At 35.7% G+C, this 24160-nt stretch overlaps 2 protein-coding genes across 8 annotated transcripts; one reads left to right on the plus strand and one right to left on the minus strand.

The window, feature by feature from the left end:
- The first annotated feature begins 302 nt into the window (after nt 1-302).
- Nucleotides 303-6112, plus strand: LOC106071180 (uncharacterized). 2 transcript variants are annotated; one of them, XM_056028045.1, is made up of 2 exons: nt 303-420; nt 3798-6112. In XM_056028045.1, exon 2 carries the CDS (start codon nt 3898-3900, stop codon nt 5812-5814), a length of 1917 nt encoding a protein of 638 aa, XP_055884020.1. In that variant the 5' UTR covers nt 303-420; nt 3798-3897; the 3' UTR covers nt 5815-6112. The 2 variants fall into 2 exon arrangements, with proteins under 2 accessions (XP_055884020.1, XP_055884026.1); XM_056028051.1 differs by having other exon boundaries at nt 334-489.
- Nucleotides 6095-23697, minus strand: LOC106071181 (exonuclease 3'-5' domain-containing protein 2-like). 6 transcript variants are annotated; one of them, XM_013231221.2, is made up of 12 exons: nt 23541-23697; nt 15319-15479; nt 15022-15170; nt 13371-13496; nt 13023-13134; nt 12739-12931; nt 12481-12572; nt 11421-11586; nt 11044-11209; nt 8154-8351; nt 7827-7958; nt 6095-6406 (listed from the first exon to the last, which is right to left on the minus strand). In XM_013231221.2, exons 1-12 carry the CDS (start codon nt 23599-23601, stop codon nt 6208-6210), a joined length of 1755 nt encoding a protein of 584 aa, XP_013086675.2. In that variant the 5' UTR covers nt 23602-23697; the 3' UTR covers nt 6095-6207. The 6 variants fall into 6 exon arrangements, with proteins under 6 accessions (XP_013086675.2, XP_055884063.1, XP_055884045.1 ...); XM_056028088.1 differs by lacking the exon at nt 23541-23697 and adding an exon at nt 18991-19083; XM_056028070.1 differs by lacking the exon at nt 23541-23697 and adding an exon at nt 17820-18637.
- Nucleotides 23698-24160: the final 463 nt, after the last annotated feature.

Below are 24160 nucleotides of genomic sequence, written 5' to 3' on the forward strand. Positions count from 1 at the left end.
CAAATAATTGTGTGTGTGTGTGCACTTTTTAGCAGTGCTGAATCAAAGTGAAGTTCTTCTGTTTGTAGCACAAAATAATTTCACTAATTTCAATATAAAAGTTGGATTAGACTTTCATTATATGACTCTCTAAAACAACTATCTAGCAGTAATTTAGGGGAGTTGATTTATAATCAATACGAAATCATTTCAACGTCCTTGACATTGTTAGTGTATCGTGAAAAATCTCTAAATGAGTTGTGACTGTGTATTTTTAGACTCTCCACTAGTTGCTCTAGTGGTGTTAAAATTCAGCACTTTCTTTCCCCAGTGCCGCACCGAACAGCGCCACCTGAAAAAAAGATTGTGAGCTCAAGTCCCACAATTCTAGCATGCAGTAAATAGAACACGTTTTTAGACCGTTACAATACATAGAAGCAGGTACAATTTTTTTTTATAACCTAGAAATTATGTTTACAAACTGTCATTACCAACTCTAGTTAGTGAAACGTAAGTTTTGTTTAGACTAGATAAATCTCTAGAATGGTTCCACCTTAGTTGCTACAAACATTTTTTAGATCTATCAATTTTTTTATAATTTGAATTTGAAAGGTTCGAAACTGTAATTCTACATTTAGAGTCTAGATCTAGATACCCGGTATAGATCTCATGGGCGTAGCCAGGATTTTTTTTCGGGGAGGGTTTGGGGGGGGGGGCCCCGACCTCCCCCCCCCCTCCGCGAAAAAAAATTATATATATATATATGTGTATGTGTGTGTGTGTACATAATTAATCTTTATTACATTCTGACCCTTTCGGAATACGTTTATTGTTTATTGTAGACTCCCCGCCCTTGCTAGCAAGGGGGTCTGGGGGAGTTCGCAGCGCTCCCCCAGCGCGGGGCGAAGCCCCGCCGCCAAGCACTATTTCTGGTATTGAAAGCCAACAAAATGCATAGTCTGAGGTATCTACAGTGCATTATCTTGCTATTAAAAAGTTTTATTTCAAAAACCTAATGTGCTATTCTTACTGACTTAGACCCTCTCGCGCCGTTCGGCGCATTTTCCGGCAAGCTGTTTCCGCAACTCTTATTTTGCGTAATTCATTTTGTCGGAAAACATGTCCCGCAAAACCTCATGCGACGCTCTGTCACAACCTTACTAAGGATTCGACTCCCAGTTCGGCATATGATTTCTTTGATTTAGACCCGATCTCTATGACAGACTCCTAAAATCTGTCTTAGCCATCTTTGTTGAGACACATTTAATGATTTTCAATTTCGGTAGAAGACTATTCACAATTAATGGAGCCCAAGCCACTGGTAGAAATTTGTAACCTTTCTTGACTACGCTCTTGGAATTGCATGCCTGTATTTTGCTTTAGATTTTATATGGAAAAGGAAAGTTTTTTCGTCAAATCATCTGTTCTGTGGGGTTTTAAACTAAAAAATCTCTGGGTTTTTTTTTTGTTTTGTTTTTAATTCAAAACCCCATTTAGCTACGATCATAGAATTTGGTGACTGTAGTTTGCTTTAAAATAATATCGAAGAGAGAGGTTTTCAACTCTAAACGCTCTGTAGGGGAATTTTAAACTCAAAACCATCTGGAGGGGTTTTAAACTTTAAAGAAAAAGCCATCTGGAGGAGGGGGATTTAAACTCAAAACCCCTTTGGCTACGCTCATAGATTTTATAGTGTGTAATTTGCTTTTTTTTTTATATTGAAGAGGTACTTTTTAGCTTCAAACCCCAACTGGAAGGGGGAGGGGGGTTAAACTCAAAACCCCTTTAGCTACGCTCATAGAATTTTGAGTGTGTAATTTGCTTTTTTAAATTGAAGATGGGGTTATCGTAAATTTTAGATGGGGTTTTAAAATCAAAATCTTCCTCAACTGTGCTGTTGGAATTTGGGGATTGTTGTTTGCATTTTTTTTTTGTTTTGTTTTATAGAAGAGGGGGATTTAACTGCAAAAACCTCTGGTAGGGGGTTTAAAATTCAAAACCCCCTGTAGGGGGTTTTAAACTCAAAGTCCCCTGGTAGAGGGATTTGTATCTCAAAACACCCTGATAGGGGTTTTTAAAATCTCAAAACCCCCTGGTAGGGGGATTTAAACTCAAAACCCCCTGGTAGAGGGTTTTTAACTCAAAACTGCCTCGGCTGTGCTGTGGTAAGTGATGATTTAGTATTAAAATCTCACCTAAAATAAACAAAATGAAAGCAAAAATCAGTAACTTAATTCCGCCCCCCCCCTGGGGGGATTTCATTTCGGGGGGGGGGGTTTGAACCCCAAGAGCCCCCCCCCCTGGCTACGCCCATGATAGATCTATATTGATATATCTATCATAATCTATGACTATGCCTGATATTAGAGATATGCAAGATCAATTCGGATTCCGCTTAAGTCAATAAGTGGTATCAAGAGTTGTATGCGGGGAGAGAGTTTGTACATACAGGCTTGAAATCTTTCATCCTAACGAATTGATATCTCTATCTTACAGACACCATGTCTCATATTGACTGCCACTCTCTCTTTCTTTCGTACAGACTTGATATTTCAAACATTTCAACTCTCTCGTAAGAGCATAAGGCATTATTGACACCCCTTTCAGAGATTCTGCTATGAACATATTCACTCTGTCCTAGCTCATTAAATGTAACCTTAGTGAGGGTTTAAGACTCTTTTAATGATCAATGCTTTCCCTGCCCATCAAATCAATTCTTGTTGGAATCTAGTCCATCGCCATGTCTAATTACTTTGTTTGCAGCTTTGAGGCTAATCCTAAGCACATTTTTTTTTACAAAGCTTATATCAGCTCACTTCGTCTGTATGTATGATACAAATTCTGTCCACGTTATTTCTCCCACTTCCCATTCTCAGATCAAGCTTAAACAAATCATCCATTTCAAAATTAATTAATTAGCGATAATTTATTAATTTTGTTTGATATAAAAAATGGGGGGAAATTTACAATATTGAGATGAATTGCTTTAAATGTGCAATTCTTTTCCTTATATAAGCTTTTTTAAATAGTATTTTTTATTTATTTTGCTTGTTCATTTGCTGCACTCTAGGCTTTTGCAAACCTCTGCTAACTGTGAATAATTGTATTCTGAATATAATGAACTGCTCCAGACTTGCTTTTCTCCGCCTCGACAGGTCTGGGAAACCAAAAATTCTCGACCTGTCTGTATGGTGACATATACGCACTACGCAAGACAGCAAGGATTCTGTCCAGGGCTTTGGCAAGAGAGGAATTAAGCCTCTCAAGCCCTCACTCCAATGGGGTTTGATGATGATGAATAAAACATAAATACCCCAGCTATTAATGAATGATAGTTCTGCTATTAACGAGTTTGCATTGTTTGAACCTTTTGGTTTAAAGTTATGATTTTTTTTTTCATTTAGAAAAATTAAGATGAGGAAAAAAAATGACTATAAGAAACTATCAACTGACTTTCCAGCCCTCTCTCACCGAAAGTTTGTTCACTTTGGCTGCTCTTAGAATAAGCGAATCTTAGTCTCTAGATACGTGTGTATTTAAAGTGTGTATTAAAAGAGTGCTTGCTTGTTTCTTTTCACTAACTCTTAATAAGCTTTAAATCTGACTCTGAGCAGATGTTTTGTTTGGGGGTAGGCCGTATGTAGCTGGGTGTGGAAGAGAAGACAACATTATTTGCACAATGCATCATTGAGCTCGATCGAAATTTAATGTTTAGCGAGCCAGACATTAAGGGGAGGTAATACGATTATTACATTTACAAAGTATCATACACATTGTCTCCCTTGTAACGCCTTTCTTTTTTTTTTTTCCCCCCTTAGCTCACAGTAGTGAAATCAATGAGCGTGAAGCAAGTCTACACTAGACATTTACATATCATTGCCACAAAGAATATTGCCTTGAATAAAAAGATAAAAAATAATGTCAACAAAACTTGCTGCAGCGACAAACGATTCAGTAAAACCTAAGATTAAAAAAATTGGCCCCATGCCTAAGACTGATCAGTATCTTCATGATAGGCCGGACAACAACCAACAAATCAATGTGAACCAAAGCTGCTACAAAAAGAAGGACAAGAAGGCAGAGTGCCCACCCAATTGTGACACAAATGACCAACACAAGGCGTGTTCAAAATGCGGACTCTGCAGTCCACAGTGCACATGTAACAAGGATCCCTCCAAATGTGATGCCAACGAACAACAGTGTGCAAACAGTTGTGGCAATAAAGAATCGTGCGGCAACTCCCCAAGTGCAGGTTGTGATAACAAACAGCAGAACAATATCAACATGAACAAGCAGCAAGACGACATGGCGCTGGTCAGAGAGGAACCACTGACCACGTCTCGCTGTGACCAACTCAAACAACCCACCATCGGCTCCACAGAACAGCTGGGGGAGACAGGGGGTACGCCCGTTAACAATCAGCAGACTCACCGTGAACATGGATCTGCCAGAAATACCCTGACCAGAGTTAAGAGCCAACTGAAGAGATTGCTTAACCACAAGCCCGTCAAAATAAAAGTGTTCGAGCCTAGTGGTGAGACCAATACCAATGTGAACAAAGCAGCAACAAACATGCACTTGTTTTTCAATGACAAATCAGAAGCTACTTGCAAGGTTGTTATTAAACGACAAAACTTTCCAAGTGATTTAAAGAAAGAAATGGATAATTCCAAAACTGATACGCTGATGGATGATGGCCCTTCTGATGTAGAAGATAACACAAAAAATATAAACCAAGAAGTCACTAAATCCAAATCCACTGAAGAAAACAGTAAGCCTTCTAAGTCTGAAATATCTAAAGCAGTTAATTCAAGCCTCAAAAAAGTGAACTGTTTGCCAGGTGAACGAAGCTCTTCCACAGAAATAAAACATCAGGAAGAAGAAATCAGAGAACAAAGTGTAAGCAACACATCACCAGAAAATAGAAGAGCTCTCCCCAAACAGAGAACATTTATCATTGAAAAACCTAAAATGGCTTGGAGCTCTCCAGTAATGAGATCTAAATGTGAACGCAATGACTCGGGCAGCCCAGTTAGAGGTATACAAAGTGGTAGTTCCCCTTTAGTAGCCACGGATGTAAAAAGCCTACATTCTAACTCTAGAGCTACATTTGATATTGGCCCAACCGAGACCAAAGATATTGGAGCATGGAGCACCCACGTGACCAGCACTTCAAGCAACAAGCTTCTTCGTGTAGAGAAACACAGTGAGACTTATCTCAGGCCACAGATGCAATCCTACAGTGACCCAGTCATAGAAGACTCGAATGTGTGTTCAGCAGATGCTGAGGAAGTTGGAAACGAGGTCATCGCTAGTGATGATGGCGGCGAAAGTAGTGGCAATGACAAGGATGAAGCCAACACTTCTCAACATAAAATCAACGATTCTCTAGCATGGGTCATTGTATCAGATGATAAAAGTAGCTCAGCACAGGTAGAGAAAGATACCTCAGCTTCATCTAATGTTCAGTCCTCTGACATTCGTCAACCTGTATCAGCTAATCAACATCCTCCAAGAACTAATCAGAAAAAGTCAAAACTACTGAAATTCACTAAAACGTTTGCTAATCTGCCAAATAACATTACAGGCAATATACTCAACATGTTTCCATCTAGCTCGAGATTGAACAGACCAAAATACGGAAACTCAAAGGGAGACAAGCCAAACTTTGTTGACAGACCTACTGCTACCGCAACACATCCACAGCAGCCAGAACCTGAGGGTGACTCAAGTCTGCTGTATGAAGCCGTTCTAATGAAACATGCCAGTACACTGACCAGATCCAAGAAACACACTCATGATGCTGAAAGATTCAGCGATTCCCTTCAAAAGTAGTTGCTTTGTACACTTTTTGAAAACCTTACTTATGAACTCTATTCTTACTGGGCTATGGTATATCAGTGAACTAGCGTACCTCACAAAAGCAGAAAAATGAACTCTGGCAAGTGCATAAACCAAAAAAAAGCAATATGAACTCAAAGGAATCCTTAAGTAAAAAGAATATTTCACTTAAATATGTTAGAAGTCCAATATCTTTAAAAAAAATATATATATACTTTATACTCATGCTATTTTAAAAAATTCATTTTGCAAGATGAAAAATAAAATCTTAAAACAAGTTTTAAAAATGTTCTTTTAATTTTTTGTTACAATTTTCTTTTGTTAAATTGTGTGCAATGTGAATAAATACATTTTGTTGCCCTGGAGAATAAAATAAATCCATGACTTTCAACTGCATGTCTGGGGTTTCTGGTGGATCCAACATTCAGGTACATAATCTACAGACCAAAAGGCTGGCAGGAATTGTGGCTTCATGGTATCCAGAAAATGTTGGCGCCATCTGGCTTGGAAGGATAAAAGGTCTTTAGTTTTTTTGACATGTTCCACAACTTTCTTGCCATGAGGGATGTAATCTTCACGGTTGAATCTGGACATTTAAAATAAGAAATTATTTATAAGTCAATTGTGGATGTTGATGCAGATAGATTTTTTGTGGTTCAAATAGCTAAACAAAATGTATATTTCATGATAAGGCAAACTTGCATGATGTAACAGTCAGATTAATCTCACAAAAAAGGCATAGGTTAAAAAAAACGGTACTCGGACATGGTAGAGTAATGATGCGAATAAATGTTTGTGTGTAATAAAAATGATGAATGACCTGGTTCACTTTAATGACCATGCCACTGGAAAAGAATATGAGCTGAGGAACAACACAAAAAGTCTTTTCAAATATTTTTCATTGATATTTTCTGATCCTTTGCCTTCACAAAAAAAGAAACAAAAAAGATGCTAACACTTTAAACTAGCAGGATAAGTGATTGGTCATAGTAGAGTTGTCTTTGACAAACAAGCAAGAAAATCAAGTCAAGAACAATAACAAATTTCATAACAACGAATATGGTTTGTAAACACAAAGTTGATGTTTATTCACTCAATAAATCAGTGGGGGATGTCAGGTGAGTTCCTAGCTTGTTGATCTAGGGGTAGACATAAGTTCATTGAAATCCCGGGTTCCACCCCCCCCCCACACACACACACCTCAACAGTAAACAAAGAGTAATAATATTTAAAATTATGGCTTACTAAACATTGAATAAATGTTATTCAACTGAACAAACAAAAATTGTTCAACACGCACAATATTTAATAATAACATTAAGTTAACTTACATTAGTTAACAACAAGAATTTAAAGGATAACACTTTAATGAGTAGATGATATGATATGAGTGATGAGTATGTACACAAGAATAAGTTCAAATGTCCAAGTTCAGCAAGTCATTCAACCTCAATCAAGTACACATTCAAAACAATGCAACAGTTCAACTTGACCTCACGATGGCCACAGGCCAATGCCAAGGGTGATAACGCATCACCCAGATCAAGCTTGACCCTCGCAGAGTCCCAAGCCCAATGCTGGGGAAGAAAATAAAAGAAAGCTAAAGCAAAAGATCCGCCATCAGCAAAAACACAACAGAAGCAATGAAGCAATGACATCAACATAGCGCGTCCTTAGGAACTAGTGCACAAACCATTATGGTGCATAAAAGAAAACATCACACAAGATTCGCACGAAAGGAAGCCACCCACACAACCAACACTGAAAACAAAAAAATCACTAATCAGTGACTGATTCCAATGAGCCAATTCTTTCATAGTGTTAGTATTTCTCTCTTCTGGCTTAATGTACTTTTTGACACACAAAACAAATCTAAGATCTAGATAAAATGGTAAGTTGTAATTAAGTTACTCTGTAAACTATTTTAAAAAAGCACAATGTTTATGAAAGCTTCAATTGAGTTAAATGCTTTCATTGTTAAGGATTAAAACATATTTCTATAATACCTTGCATCTATGCTAGTGGCTTGTTCTAATACATCTTGACTTATTGTGCCAACCCCATAAAACATTTTCAGTATTTCTTCAAGCTCATGAACTCTTTTCTCTGGGATTGTCTTTCTGTTGGCCTTCAAGGCTCTGGCAAACAAGTAAAATAAAAAATAATACTTTTTTAAAAACAAATCGTACATTGAGTGAAGTTGCATTAATTATTTTGAATCAAACATGTAATTAATTTCTAATAGATCAAGACTAATAATAATAATAATAATTATAATAAAAAATTGTGCTTTAAAAATCTGTAACAAAAAAAAATGCAAGATTAGAACAAACCTTGCAGCTGATCGAACTTTTTGAAGGTCATGGTCAAGCACAACTTTAGCAGATGAACCAGACTCTAATGGTGCATTACATTCTTGAGCCAACTGCATGCGCAAAATGATATCAGAGTCACAGCTTTTTCTATGACAATCTGTACACAGTAGTAACACATCATGAGAACTGTGGTCCTTTAACTGTTCAGGTAGATACCTGGATTGATAGTATTAGAAGTACATTTGCTCATTGAAATTAGACTTCATGTGAAATAGGATTCTTATTATGAGTAGAACTTTTGAAAGAAAAAGAAAATGAGTACCAACACATTTCTATTAATATAACATCAATTCATTCAGCTAAGCCTTTTAGTTTTATATTCTTTGTTTAGCATATTTTATTATATATTTGTACTAGATATATAATGACACAATATAACTAACACAACCAACAGGGGCGATATACAGCCAACCTCTACAATACCTTACTTATGCCGATGACATTGCCTTATTGGGTAAAGAAACCTCTGACATCGCCAGAGCCTTCACACAACTAGAAGAAGCATCTCGACCAGCAGGACTAGAGGTCAATGACAGTAAAACCAAGTACATCGCAATGACAAGAGACAATCAAACAGAGGGACAACATATCAAAAACAAAGACCACGAATTTGAAAACGTCCAAACTTTCAAATATCTAGGAAGTACTATTAATTTATAGCACCCACCATTTACTTAAGAGCAAAACAATTTCAAGGAAAACCAAGAAAATAATATACAAAACCATAATAAGACCAGCAGTAATGTATGGAAGTGAGACCTGGACACTGACTAAGACTTCTGAAAATTTACATAATACTTGGGAAAGAAAAATTCTTAGGAAAATATATGGTGCCATACAGGATGAAACAGGGTGGAGGACACGCACTAACCATGAGATATATCAACTGTATGAAGACCCACCAATAGTGACAGAAAAAAAAAAGAACAGACAACGTTGGGCAGGTCACCTTGAAAGAATGTCAGACAACAGAGGAGGGAAAATCGTATACAGGCAAAAACCAAAAGGCAGGCGACCCAAAGGCAGACCCCGAATGCGATGGATTGACGATGTGGAAGCAGATCTGAAGTAGCTTGGGGTTAGGGCCTGGAGACGAAAGGCCCAGGAGAGATCTGAATGGAAGGATGTGTTGAAGCTGGCCAGAGCCCTCCATGGGCTGTAGCGCCACTGGGATAGATGGATGGATAACTAACTCTATGTTATTTAAAAAGTAAGTGACAATGATTTTAAAAAAAGTTATTGCTAAAGCTGATGATTTACATAGAATAATATCAATTAATAGTTTTTATTCAATCATCTACTAGAAATATTTAGTTACTGGAAATATTTAGCACGTTTTTTTTTTTGAAGATGTCCTAAAATAAAACTTATGGAATAAATGTTACTGGATATATCCCACTCTAATGTTATACCATAATTTTGCATTATATCCTAACTAACTACATAAAAAGAACTGAAGTTTCTTTTAAAAAAACAAGGTTACAAAGACAGTTTGTGTGGAAACACAAACTTAAAATCGGCCCCCGAAGTGGTCCACCCAGGCAGGCTTCAATGTTTTCAGAAAGAACATCCAAATGAAATTATATCAAAGACAAATGAGAGATAAGAATGGAGAAAGAAGGTTGACATATCTTGTGTAGTGCCCCAATGGTGCTGCAGATCAAAGGATAGGTGCAAGTGAATGCAAAGTTAGATGTGAACCTGGCCTAATTAGTTCCCCTTTCAGACCTTGTGGTCTATAGGGCAGATGATGTAAAGTTCATCTGTTTTTGTGGCTACGGTTAACGAGGGTGTCATCTAGCCAGCACAACGACCAACCGCCTTTACTTTTCCCCAACTAATGTCAGGTACCCATTAGAGCTGGGTAGACTCAGATGTGCCCAAGGATTCTGAAGTTGAAAATCTCAGTCTTCACCAGGATTCAAACCCGGGACCCTCGGATCGAAAGCTAAGCTTTACCAGGGTTCTCCTGGTCTTTACGCAATGCAATTGTTTTGAAAAGGTTCAGTCTTCTATTTAAATTCACAAAAGTGATCCATAAAGATAAAAGTTCAAGAAAATGGAGTTTATAAGATTACTATTCGTTTTAAATTAGGTCTAAATTATAATGCATACTAATTAGCTTTTTCTCTTTAAAAAAACTGATTGCATATCTGATTTTAAAAATTAGATTTTTCGCTTTCAGGAAAAAAAAAAGTAGCCATTGCATCAGAACTTTGAATGGTCTAAAATATTGTGATGTCTTTACGAGATCTCCCAGTCTTCACCAGAATTAGAACCCGGGACCCTAGGTTCCTAAGCTAAGCACTTAACCGAGCCTCTGCTAGTCTTTACACAATGTAATTGTTTTGAAAATGCTCAGTCATTATTTTGAATTCTCAAAAGAATTACATAAAAAAATGTTGAAGAAAATGAAGTTTATAAGATTACTTTTCGTTTTAAATTAGGTCTAACTTATAATGCATACTATTTAGCTATTTCTCTTTAAAAAACTGCTTGCATAACTGATTTTAAAAATTAGATTTTTCGCTTTCAGGAAAAAAAAGTAGCCGTTGCAGCAGAACTTTGAATGGTCTAAAATATTGTGATGTCGGATTCTCAATATCTTTTCTAGTTTACGAGATCTAAACGGGACAGACGGACAGACATTTCGCACAAAACTAATAGCGTCTTTTTCCCTTTCGGGGGCCACTAAAAAACACTAATAAATTCAAATTCTAAATTTTGTTGCATTCAATCAATTTGGTTAAGAGTTTAAATTTTCAATACATTGAATAGAGTTACAAACAAAGAAAGGTAACCAGTTTTATTTATTTGAATACATATATACAAATAAAAAACCACTCACTTTCTATATTCAGATGGGACTATATACTTTCGCACATAATCTTTATCATGTCCACACACCACACACAAATTCTCTTTCTCCTGGAGGTAGTAATTTCTATCTGACTGCGGTCGGTTAGCCGGCTCAAAGCGCAGACGCACAGTTAAGGGATCCTCACAAACAGCATCTATTAAATAAAATACTAACAATTTTTAACTGATCAGAATTTTTCAATATGTTTGAATTTGTGCACTACATACATTTTAATATTTTATATATATATTTTTGAAAACATATATATATATATTTGAAAACATATATATATATATATGTTTTCAAAAACATTAAAATGTATGTAGTGCAGAAATTCAAACATATATATGAATATAGATACTGACCACCAAGTTTATTGTCCAGATACCACTGAGCTTTCTTCGTATCACAAGTACACAGCAGTGCTCCGTCTGGTGCTTCTAGTTTACAATTATCCCAAAGTGGTCTTTGACGTGTGCTATAACTATTGCTCTTTACTTTATTCCTATTGATTTGTCTCGGCCTTGTTGACTTTAAGAACAAAAAGACAGAAAACTTTTTTTATGTCTCTCATTGATTTAATTATAAAATAAATTTGAAGTAAATAAATGGTTTTATTTTCTTGGTGTTCTCAATTTTTAGTTCAATTTTTTTAGGAATCTGATTTTTGATTAAAGCAAAGTATTGAAGTATCCCTTTCAGACGTGATCTATAAGGCAGATAATGTAAATGTCATTTGTTTCTATGCTGTATGGTTAATAAGGGTGTCATGTGGCCAGCATAATGACCATTACATTCCCCAACAAATGCCAGGTACCTTTCAGAATTGGGTAGATTCAAGGGAGTCCAAAGTTCCTGAAATTCAAAATCGCAATCTTCACAAGATTTGAACTATGAGGCTCCTGAAAAGTCAAGCGCTTTACCACTCAGCCACCATGCTGCTGATTTTTTATTATTGTAGAATATATTTATTTTTTAAAAATTCCTTATGTTATTGCATGAAATCTTAGCAGTCTTTTCTTATCTTGGGAACAGGAAACATGAATATGTAGACAGAGAGACAAAGAAAAAAAATTATAAGGACTTAATAGTTCAGACCTTAGACACTACTATCATGAGTGGCAGACCCAAGAGGATACCAAGTGCATAATATACTTAGCCATATTTTTAGCAGTGCAAAATATCAGTCTAAGGATCAAGCAACAATCTTGCCATTAATGTAAACATTTTCAATGCGGGACTCTAAAAGTCTTTCCAGAGTACTGAGGTGGAATTGAACAAGGTAATCCAATTCACTTTTAAATATACTAACAGTTCTATAGTTTAAAATGTGTGATTCTAGGTGATTTATATAACATACTTGAGAAGGTGGAGAGAACTAATACTGTGTGACTACACTAGAATAAGTTGTCTGAATGTACTTACCAAATCACCAGCATGATGGATTCTGCCAGAATAGGAACAATCTATGAGACCTTGACACATACTGAATGCTAGTTTCCAAAAGTTTACTTCTGCTGAAAATGAAAATCAAGAAATACAAAATAAAATAATGTAGTAAAAAAAAGGAATAAAAAAAATATTATTGAAATGATATTTCATAAGACAATGTAAAATTTATGTAAGTACTTAAATACGAAAAATTCATGGAACCATACAAATGAATATTTTTTAAGTACTTGCATTTATTGTTAAATAAAACTGATGATGCATCATAAGGTTGCTCATTTGGCTGGTCCTGTACTATCTTTTGACTTTCACCATAAAACTTGGACTTCGCCTCCATACAGTTCAATAAAGAATGCTTCATTTTTTTATTCACCATTGCAAGAAAGATGTCAATAGCAACTGCAGCATCAGTTGCAGCATAATGAACCTGTGAAAGAGGAACAACATGTATTCAAAAAATGTTGTATGTAGTGGTACTATAAAGTAAAAAAAAAAATATTTATGAATTTTTTTTTCACCTGTTCTTCTGACAATTTTTCTGTTTCCCAGTTTCCACATCGAATACTTTTAGTTTTGACAATGTCAACACCTAGAACTCCTCTGGCAAGACCTTGCAGACCTTTAGATTGACTATGATAGTTTTTAAATGTAAGATTTATTTTTCCACAGTGTGGCTGTAATGCCTTACATACTTCTGTCATAATAAACTATGTACAAAGAAACTGCCTATTTTGTATTTTATATATAAAAATAAATAATGATTCATATTTTTGTTTAAAATTTTTTTGGGGTAAATTGGAGTTTAAAAAAATGATCTGTTCAATATTTTATATTTTTGAAGAATTAAATTAAAGTGTTAGACTTACCAAATGAAGTGTTGCCTGATTCTCTTCAATACATGCCTTAGATCTACACAACCGTTGACTTTCAATCCATAGTCTTTCTCTAACCTTTTACCATCATCAACAACAGCAACGCCAACTTTAAGTATGCTAGTTAGGAAACAAATGTTTATTTAAATAATGTTTATATTTTTATTAATTTCATTATTGTTTAATCAATTTTAATATTAAGCAAATTATTTTTAGCCTATCATTAAATATCTATTTTGCAGACAACTAGTTTCTAAAGGAAAATAACTGATAAACCAGTAATATTGCTTGATAGGGAAGACACTTGGAAGATTTGATGTTGATGACTGTTCAACAAAAAATTAATTTGGACACAAGTTACTATCTAGAAGCAAATAGTTCATTGATAATGAGTCTTATTATGCCTTGAATGTGGATATGTACGTGTATATGATCAAAGTAGTTTCCTTTTCAATGTTATGTTTGACTCTTTTCGAAATACATGTAACCAATAATTACAAAACCATGTGATAAAGTATTCAATTCAAACTAATTAAGGCTCTGTTTTGTTCTTGAGATTTATATTCCATATAGCTTACCAGCCAGACTACATTTAGAAATACAATTTGTTATGTAAATTCCATGCATGCATATACAAAGTTTTTGATGCATTATCAAGTTTAATATATTTTTAAGGACAGGTATGAATGGGTGCTCATCATATGGCAAAAGATTTGTGGGCCAGATAGTATACTGATGCCAGGGCCAATTTTGACACCCATAGGTTGTGATGTAGCAGGTTAGTGTTCAGGCCTACTATAACAATTGGTATCAGTTAGTTCCTAGTAAACAGCAAAATGGCTCTGAATCAGCAAAAATAAAAGAAAACACTGGCATCCCTCGAGAACAATTTCACTATTCCTAAAATACTTAATGATCTACCCAATAGCATTGCAACAGAAAAAAAAGTTAGACTATTACATGTGGCTGAATAGTTTATAAAACAAAAAGAAACACTAATTATACTGACCTATCCCATAACCTAATAAATGAATTAAGAAACTGGAATCTAATTGGCTGAAAACTTCTAACCATAAACTATAAAGAGTAAAAAAAAAAAAAAAAAAAAAAAAAAAATACAAGAAACAACAACTACAAATCCAGGATAAACTTTATGCCTGTATGTAAGTTGTTTTTTTTTTTTACATTATTTTTCTTTGGCCATGAAAAAACCTCGCTCACCCATAATGGCCAAAAAGCTCTTCAGAACTATCAACAAGCCAAGTGCAAGAATTCAGTAGTGGCATGTATACTGAAGAAAAGACATGTACAGCATGGATTCAAATGAAGCAGAACAGCTCAATCCCAATTGAAAAGAAAGTATTAAACCACAAAATCTATAGCCAAGCTGGTGTTAAAATTGTTTTTGTCATCAAATGCTCATTAAAAATAAATAAAGGTTCCATTGTTTTAATTTTTAGAAAAAAACAAAAATAAAACAAAAACAAGTTGTTCACAGATATCTGTGTAATAAAAAGTTCCAACATTATCAAGTATATTTGTAAGCACCACATATAAATAGTATGTACTTTAAATTGCACAAACACACAAATAAATCTTTCTCTATCGTTCATAAAAAAAACCCATTGCAAACCTGCTCTATTACCTTTTATCTGCTAAGAGAGCTCTAAGAGATTCTGGTAATGATGGGAAGAGTTTGTTCATACAGACAAGAATGCAAGTGTCTGTTGCAGAAGCCAGCTGAAGTAAGGCAACTTTATTTTTGTGAACCCATTCACAGTCCAAACCAATCACCTCAAGAAAAAGAAATGAACATTCCCTAAGTCAAATGTTATCATCATTTTCAAAGTTTAAAAAGTTGAATGACCTAACAGCAACAATAATTTGTTTTTAAGTTAACATAAGTTTAAGTTAACATAAAGCATTAAGTACTATTCAAAACCTTGGCATGTTGCAAATCGTTCAATAGTTGTATGTATACTTCATCCCATTCCTGTGACGTTTTTACAACATAAATAGATCTACACAGATTGTAAGGTTTGAAAACATTCTTTTTTCTCCTTTTCATATATTTCCAAGCAATCCATGAAGCAATACAAGCAGCTGAAAAAGAAAAGGAAAAAAAATCATACAATGAATGATGATACATGTGTATGTTTTATTGAAGTTAAAAGTTATAATTTAATCACTCAACCTGGATTTATTAAGTCATAATTCTAACCATAGAATCTAGATATAGAACTAATTTAATCTAATAGAATGTTAAATTTTAAAATAAAATTATTGGGCATATATAGATCTAGACCTATTTCATTGTTCATGCTATGCCGCTATGCTATATTCAACTATATTGTTAGAAGCTCCTAAAATGGGAAAAAGCACAACATCAATCATCAACAAAGCTGTTTCCTTTAATGGATTTTAGCACACATTGGAATAGAAGGCAATGAAAAAGCAGACATCACATATCATATTGGGTCTACTCATACTAAACAAACATGAAAATTCCTCTCTACCCAGAAGAAATGAAGAGATAGAGGGAAAGTAGATCTAGAATATTGGACCAGCTCTCATCCCAATGCCCAATCAATTATTATCCAATTAATTACAAGAAAAATGATGCTATTAGTAATTACTTATTATTAGATCTATATATATATAAATTATTAGAAGGCATTTAGAATAATTTAGATGTAGATTCTAATTCTAGATCTACATAATAAGCTATTCAGACATGTCATGTCCCTGACCAATAAGTCCATGCATAGAACTAGAATCTAGATCTATGATGATATATATATATATATAATTGATTATAATTCTAATTATAATTTTTCGAATCTAAGAGTGATTCTGAGCACAACAAAATGAGACAACAATTTGAACATTTCAACAAAATATCTACCTAGATCTCTAGATAATATAGTATATTATAAATCTAGGGCTATCTAGAATCTAGACCTAGACTAGATTCAAGATATAGATCTAGAACTAGATTCTAGATAATCTAGATCTATCTAGTATTTTAGTATTGTAATCTAGTCAAAGTCAAATCAAGTCCTACATTAAGTTTTAACTATTAACATCATAGTACATACAGACATAGAGTAGTTTATTTATTCCGGGGGGACAGTGCCCGCCGACCTCCTTGTGGTGTCCCCTGGTAACTGGAGTAAGTCCTCCCTTTGCTCTCAGGGTGGTCCGAAAAGGGCTAACGTTGCGGGAGCCCCAACTTTCCTAGCAAGCTCTAGTGCTCTCCTGGTGCAGAGTTCTGCAGGTGAGGTCTGGGCAATGCTAAGCTCTGATCGACATAACCCCTGCACGCTCATCTGGTATAGGGATTTGTGTCTGTCGGGGCTTTAGCTAATGCTGAACTGACCAGCCGCCGCCCTGGAGACTAGTGGAGGGTCAAGCCATCAAAATTTGTGGGTCCTAAACTGGTGGCTTTAAAAAAAGGTCTCCTGCCACTCTCCACTTTTGTGGATTAAACCCTGCCCATACGAGCGAGTGGTTGAATTAACTGGTCTTTCGATCGATTCATAGTCCAATGTTCATGTCTGGACTGTTTTCACTGCTCGCTCTAAGGGGCAACCCAAATCTCCTCCCCCTGGAGGAACCCATACCATTGTCGAGTAAAATTACAAAGAAAAGCGGGTCTGAGCAGACCCTAACAGGCTCCGCTGGCCAGGTAAAGGGCGTTAGGCCTGGCATCGAAAAATGTGCTACTAATCGCCTCGCAACATTGGTACATAGGGAGAACGGGCCACGTTGTGAAAAAAGAGCTACTGTTCTTCCCAACACACAAACCCTGATAACATCCTTTTTCCCCCAAACAAACACTACAATTAAAAAACCAAAAGTCTCAGAAAAAATTAACCCAACACCAACACCTCATACTGGGAAAGTAAGTATCCCTGATGCTAATTTAGATGGAAAGATAAAGCAACATGATCCCCAAATTTCCAAATCTGATACTAAAACTTTCAAAGTCCTTCAATGTAACGTCCGAGGACTTATTCCAAAGACACTTGAAATAACTAACCTGCTCCACAAAGAGTGTGTGGATATCGCCTTACTACAAGAATGTCTGATAGGTGAAAAAAGAAGTGTCTCAATACCCGGGTACTCTGTTTTCCGCTGCTCCTGTGGGGATTGCCGAGGCCTGGTTACATTGGTGGCTAATGCTCTGGTCGCCAAGAAAGTGTCCACAGACTTGAGTCGGGGGAGGACAGACACTTTGGTATTAGAAATTTGGAAAAATAATAGACGCTTCAAGTGCATCAATGTTTATCCACCAAAACAAGAACTGGCTTTAGATGTCAGAGAGACAATAACTCTAGACACTATCATAGCTGGAGATCTAAATGCCATTCACTTGCCTGGGACTATGATGACACTGATCAGTCTGGTAAAAAAGTTCATGACCAGTGCAATTCTACTAACCTTTTTTCCTCAGCTTTGCGAGCTTTATCAATGGCTTTTTTTTTTTGCAAAATAAACACTCTCGTCCTACTCTTCTGCATGCTAGCAATGGTTCACTATCACGACCAGATCTTTCTTTAGTCTCTTCTAACTTGGAATCTGTCATAACTTATCAAGTACTAGGCGATATTGGTAGTGACCACCTTCCAATATTACTGACTGCCACTCTTTCTAAAATGAACACCAAGACCACTAAAGAACCACGAAAGTGGTGCTATAGTAAGGCTAATTGGAAAGGATACGAGACAGCTGTCGACAATGCCCTTGAAAAGATCCATGTAGAGTCTAGCTCTGTCGACCTTGTGTACTGTCAAATAACAACAGCTATCCTGGGCATGGCTAAAAAGTTTATTCCTCGAACTTACCCTTGTAAAAAATTCAAAAACTTTTGGACAGCTGAAATCAACAAACTTGTTATTGCTCAGAGAAGGGCATACAAAAAGGTCCAAAAGAACCCAAACAATCCAACACTCAGGCAGAAATACAACAGACTCAGCCTACAAGTCAAAACATCTGTTAACAGGGAAAAACGAGAACGTTGGACCAACACCTGTGCAAGGTTAAACCTAAGGGATAGCTCTAAGGCCTGGAGTCTTCTGAGGAATCTTGAAAATGCTGGGCGTACGAAAACAGCAACCCCATTATCTTCACCCAGTGGGGTAACCATTTCATCAAAGAAGAAAATTGCCATCTTGTGGAAACAAATATTTTGCTAAGATCAATAAGGCTGCCAAGAAGTCCCCAATGTCCAAAGCCATTGATAAAGCTCGCACAAAGCAATTATATAGATTATAGGGTGTTTGTATTAAATTACGATTTTCTTACCATAATTTATTTCAAACAGCTAGTTTTGGACATCAATGTTAATGATCTTATATTATATTTGTTTGTTTGTTGTTGCTTTTTTATAGAGAATAAATGGGAAAATGTTTGGAGTGAGCTTGATAAATTGAATGAAGTTAAATGCCTAGATCTAGACCTACTAGATAGATCTAGATTTATAGAGAGAGAATATAGAGAATTCAGCTACTTAGACAAGAATGGCCATCCTAGCCTTTACTATACTACAAAAGATCATCTGTATTAGAAATTTATTAAATGAATAAACAAAAGACACAAACATTCAACACACATCTAATCATGCAAACATAAAATAAGTCTAAAAGTTGATGTAGAAGTCACTATCCCAGTGACCTAATTTTGGTAGAATAATTTAAGTGTGTTCATATTTTTATTTTTTGTGTTCGTATTTAATTTATTTATGCATTTAATTTGAAAACATCTTAATGATTTCATTTGAGGGGGGCTCGGCTATGCCTGGGGATCTTAAAATTTAGTTAATATCAACATAGAATTAAAATCTAAGTTTATTGATGCCAAAATATAGTCAATATAGAGACTGCTTGAAATAAATTTTGGTGTTTAGAATCAAACAATGTGTGACAAATTTGTTTGAATTAAATGAAAACACATGGCCTCTTTGACCTTAAATATAATAACAAATATAGGTTTGGGACACAAATATAAGTAGTCATCCTTATTCTCCTTAAACTAAAGAAGATTTTGATACTTCATTTTCTTTTCTAAGTCTATGTCAATAATGCGCTGTCAAAGTCAAACTTAAATTTTTGGCCTATGCTTATAACTATACAATATTATAATTATAATACTATAATAGATTAGATCTAGGCAATCTAGGTGTTTGAATCATCATCCATCCCAGTGGCGCTACAGCCCATGGAGGGCTCTGGCCTGCATTAACACATCCTTCCATTCAGATCTCTCCTGGGCCTTTCGTCTCCACGCCCTAACCCCAAGCTGCTTCAGATCTGCTTCCACGTCATCTATCCATCGCATTCGGGGTCTGCCTTTGAGTCGCCTGCCTTTTGGTTTTTGCCTGTATACGATTTTCGCCCCTCTGTTGTCTGACATTCTTTCAAGGTGACCTGCCCAACGTAGTCTGTTCTTTTTTATTTCGTTCACTATTGGTGGGTCTTCATATAATTGATATAACTCATGGTTAGTGCGTGTCCTCCACCCTGTTTCATCCTGTATGGCACCATAGATTTTCCTAAGGATTTTTCTTTCCCAAGTGTTAAGTAAATTTTCAGATGTCTTTGTCAGTGTCCAGGTCTCACTTCCATACATTGCTGCTGGTCTTATTATAGTTTTGTATATTATTTTCTTGGTTTTACTTGAAATCATTTTGCTCTTAAGTAGATGGTGGGTGCTATAAAATGCCCTGTTGCCTGCTGCTATTCTTTCCTTTATTTCTGTTACTAGGTCATTTTTGAAATTAATAGTACTTCCTAGATATTTGAAAGTTTGGACGTTTTCAAATTCGTGGTCTTTGATTTTGATATTTTGTCCCTCTGTTTGATTGTCTCTTGTCATTGTGATGTACTTGGTTTTACTGTCATTGACCACAAGTCCTGCTGGTCGAGATGCTTCTTCTAGTTGTATGAAGGCTCTAGCGATGTCAGAGGTTTCTTTACCCAATAAGGCAATGTCATCGGCATAAGCAAGGTATTGTAGAGGTTGGCTGTATATCGTCCCTGTTGGTTGTGGACCCATGTTTTCTCTCCTGAAGTAGTTAGTAATAGTTCCCCTTGTGTTTATGTGTATATTTCTTATAACCCTCTCCAGTGTTAAGTTGAAAAGCATGCAGGAAAGTGCGTCTCCTTGTCTTAATCCTCGTTTAATCCTAAATTCCCGTGAGTGTTCTCCTTGTATTATGACTTTGCTTTTTGAGTTGTTTAATGTCATATGTATAAGTCTTGTCAGCTTATTGGGTATTCCAAAATCCTGTAGTGTGTCATATAGGTATTTCCTTCTGATACTGTCATAAGCCATTTTATAGTCTATAAAGAGTTGGTGGATTGGTATGTTGTATTCATGGCATTTTTCTAGTATACATCTTAGTGTGAAGATGTGGTCGGTTGTGGATTTGTTGGGTCTGAAACCACATTGGTAGTCACCTAAGATTTCTTCTGAATATTTTCCAAGTCTCTTAGTTATAAGCCTAGACAGTATCTTATAAGTCACATTTAGTAGAGAGATTCCTCTGTAATTACAGCACTTTAACTTGGATCCTTTTTTGTATATTGGGGTTATAAGAGCCGTTTCCCATTCTGTTGGTATTACTTCTTCTTCCCAAATTCTTGATATTAGTCTGTGTATTTGGGAATGTAAGTCTTTCCCTCCATATTTAATTAGTTCTGCTGTGATTTGGTCCTCTCCTGGTGCTTTGTGATTCTTCATGGTCCTAATTATTTCTGATGTTTCAATGAGTGTTGGAGGGTTCACTAAGGGATCTGGTCCCCCATGCGGCAGTTCATATTCTCCATTGTCTCCATCTTCAGTGGTATTTAGGATCTCCTCAAAGTATTCAGCCCATCTCTCAATGACCCTGCTGTTTTCTGTAATAAGCTGACCATCTTTGTTCTCACACATGTGTGATCTAGCTTGAAATCTGTTCTTTTCATCTTTAATTTTCATATACATTCCTCTCATGTCTCCCTCCTTTGCTAGTTCCTCAATTTTAGTGATCTTGGACTTTTCCCATTCCCGTTTTTTCTTTCTTACAACTTTTGTGGCCCTTCTTCTTGCTTCATTGTATTGCTGTCTAGTGTTCCTGGTTTCTCTCTGTAGCATTATCATTCGGGCATTGTTCTTCTCTTCTATAGTTTGTCTGCATTCATCATCATACCACCCTATTTTCTCGTTCTTTTGTTTAAATCCAACTACCTCTTCTGCTGTTCTTTTGATAGCATGCTTTATTATTTCCCAATGCTCATTTATGTTATTTTCGCAGTCCTTTTCTAATGTTGTCAGTTGTGTTTGGAGTGCCATTCTATAAGTTTCTGCAACAAGTGGATCCTTTGTGAGTTTTTGACTATCATATTGCTGTGCTCTCTTTCTTTGGTAATTGTGTATGGTACTTATTCTTTGTCTAAGTTTAGCTTTTACTAGTAGGTGGTCTGAGTCAGCATTAGCTCCTCTGAAACTTCTTACATCTAGTATGTCTGATCCATGTCTCTTATCTATGAGTATATGATCTATTTGATTCTGGGTGTTGCCATCAGGTGAGATCCAGGTTACCTTGTGAATATTCTTATGTTGGAATTTTGTGCTGCTGATAGACATTCCTTTTCCTGATGCAAAATCCACTAATCTTATGCCATTATTGTTGGTCTCTTCATGTAAACTTTCTTTGCCAATTATTGGTCTGAATGCTGGTTCCTTTCCAATTTTTGCATTGAAATCTCCTAGGACTATTTTGATGTCATGCTTTGGCGCTTCATCATAAATTCTTTCCAGTCCATCATAGAAGGCTTCTTTTGTGTTATCATCTGCATCTTCAGTAGGGGCATGAACATTGATAAATGATATGTTGAAGAATTTTCCTTTCAAACGTAGTGAGCAGAGTCTATCACTTACAGGTTTAAATCCAATGACATTGCCTACCATTTCCTTTTTAACAGCAAAACCTGTACCTAAGTTGTTAGTGCTTCCACCACTATAAAATATAGTATACTCCTTGGTTCTGAGAATGTCCGAGTCTTTCCACCTGATTTCCTGTAGGGCTGCAAGGGGTATCCTATATTTCTTTAACATTTCAGTAAGTTGGGCTAGCGCACCTGCTCTATAAAGGCTTAGCACGTTCCATGTCGCAAAACAAAAATCATGTCCTTTTCCAGGCCTAGGTCGTTTTCCGTTGAGATCTGTCCTGGTTTTCTTGTGTGTATTAGTTTTCGTAACTGTATTTTTTATATGACAGAGTTGTTAGCCCTGTGCATAACCATCTGGGGGGCTGCCCCTTTCAGCTCTCTGGATAGCTGCCTTTATTTTCGGGTAAGGTGCCCTAGCCTTTGTGGATCCCTCCACTTCCTGCAAGGCAGCAGGTTTGATTTTGGTCCACCCCGGGTATTTTATTTCCCCGGTACCCACCATATCTGGAGGGCATTCCCCTATCCGCCACCTGGGGAGGCGCTCGATGGGAGATCAAAAACTCCACACGAGAGGTGTTTGAATAGCATTATATATAATTACAACTACTGAGAACTACTCTATTTCTATCTAATCTACATCTACTAGACATCAATCTAGTATTAGTACTAGTAGGTGTAGTGTAGGAATGATCTAGAATCTAGAAGTAGAAGTAGAACACTAGAATTTAGAAATAAATATGACCAATTTAGGCAATTAAGAATCAAGTTCAAGTCCAAAGACCAAGAATCAAGTCATCAATTATCAAGAATTTATAAATTTATTTACTAGATCTATGATTCTATCTATCTAGACTATAGTAGATCTAAATCTAAATGATCTTAATTTATTATTTATTTATATTTAATATTACTATCTTATCTACATTCAATCATCATTCTTGTCATTCTAATTCTACATATTGTAACATTATTTAATCAATTTATCATATGATTATAAAAATGATATTTATGATTTAACATTTCATAGTTACAGTAATGAGTATGATAGTATGATTTATTATGATTAATCATTATGATTATGATAGATCTATTCTAGTTACATTTACATACGTAACAACTAACTGTCGGTTTAATTAGACTACACTGACTACACTAACAGAATTACAGATAGATCTAGTTAAATTTAAATAGTTTAACTTTAACTTTAAGTTTAAAGTTTACAATTACATACATCCGAAAATCAAACTTGTTATTACAATCAAAGATCTAGATGTACGTAAAAGTAAAGTCATGACATCCAAACTAGATCTAGACTTCTAGAGTCTAGATAGATCTAGAATATTCTAGAATCTAGAGTCTAGTCTAAATCTTATTAAAGTCAATAATTTCAATAAAGTACACTTAGACTTAGTACAGTGTGATAGGCTTCGTTGTCACAGATATGTAAACACTAAAACAGGAAGCTCGTGTACTTCACTATATAATATATATATAAATATAAATATAAATATAATAGTCTATAAGCACTAATTTCGTGCTCCGGCTTAGCATAGAATTCCAGAATGCAAGTCAGAGCAAAAGAGAGTGTTAGAATTTCCCAGAATTTGCATTTGTTGACGATCAAGGAGTGGGGACAAATCTCTATGCTACTCAAGCAAAAAAAAAAAAAAAAAAAAGCTGAAGGAAAACATGACGATTCGCTTTGAGGATAAACATGATAAATCATTTTGTTTTGACATCAACAAGTTTTTGATTTAGTTCTTACGAACTCGTAACTTGTGAAATAAGGTTTCTACACCAGTGGCGTAGCTAGAGATTTGGTGGCCTGGGGGCTTGACCTTATCAGGTGCT

The sequence above is a fragment of the Biomphalaria glabrata genome, chromosome 1, assembly GCF_947242115.1.
Source record: "Biomphalaria glabrata chromosome 1, xgBioGlab47.1, whole genome shotgun sequence".
Classification (NCBI taxonomy): domain Eukaryota; kingdom Metazoa; phylum Mollusca; class Gastropoda; family Planorbidae; genus Biomphalaria; species Biomphalaria glabrata.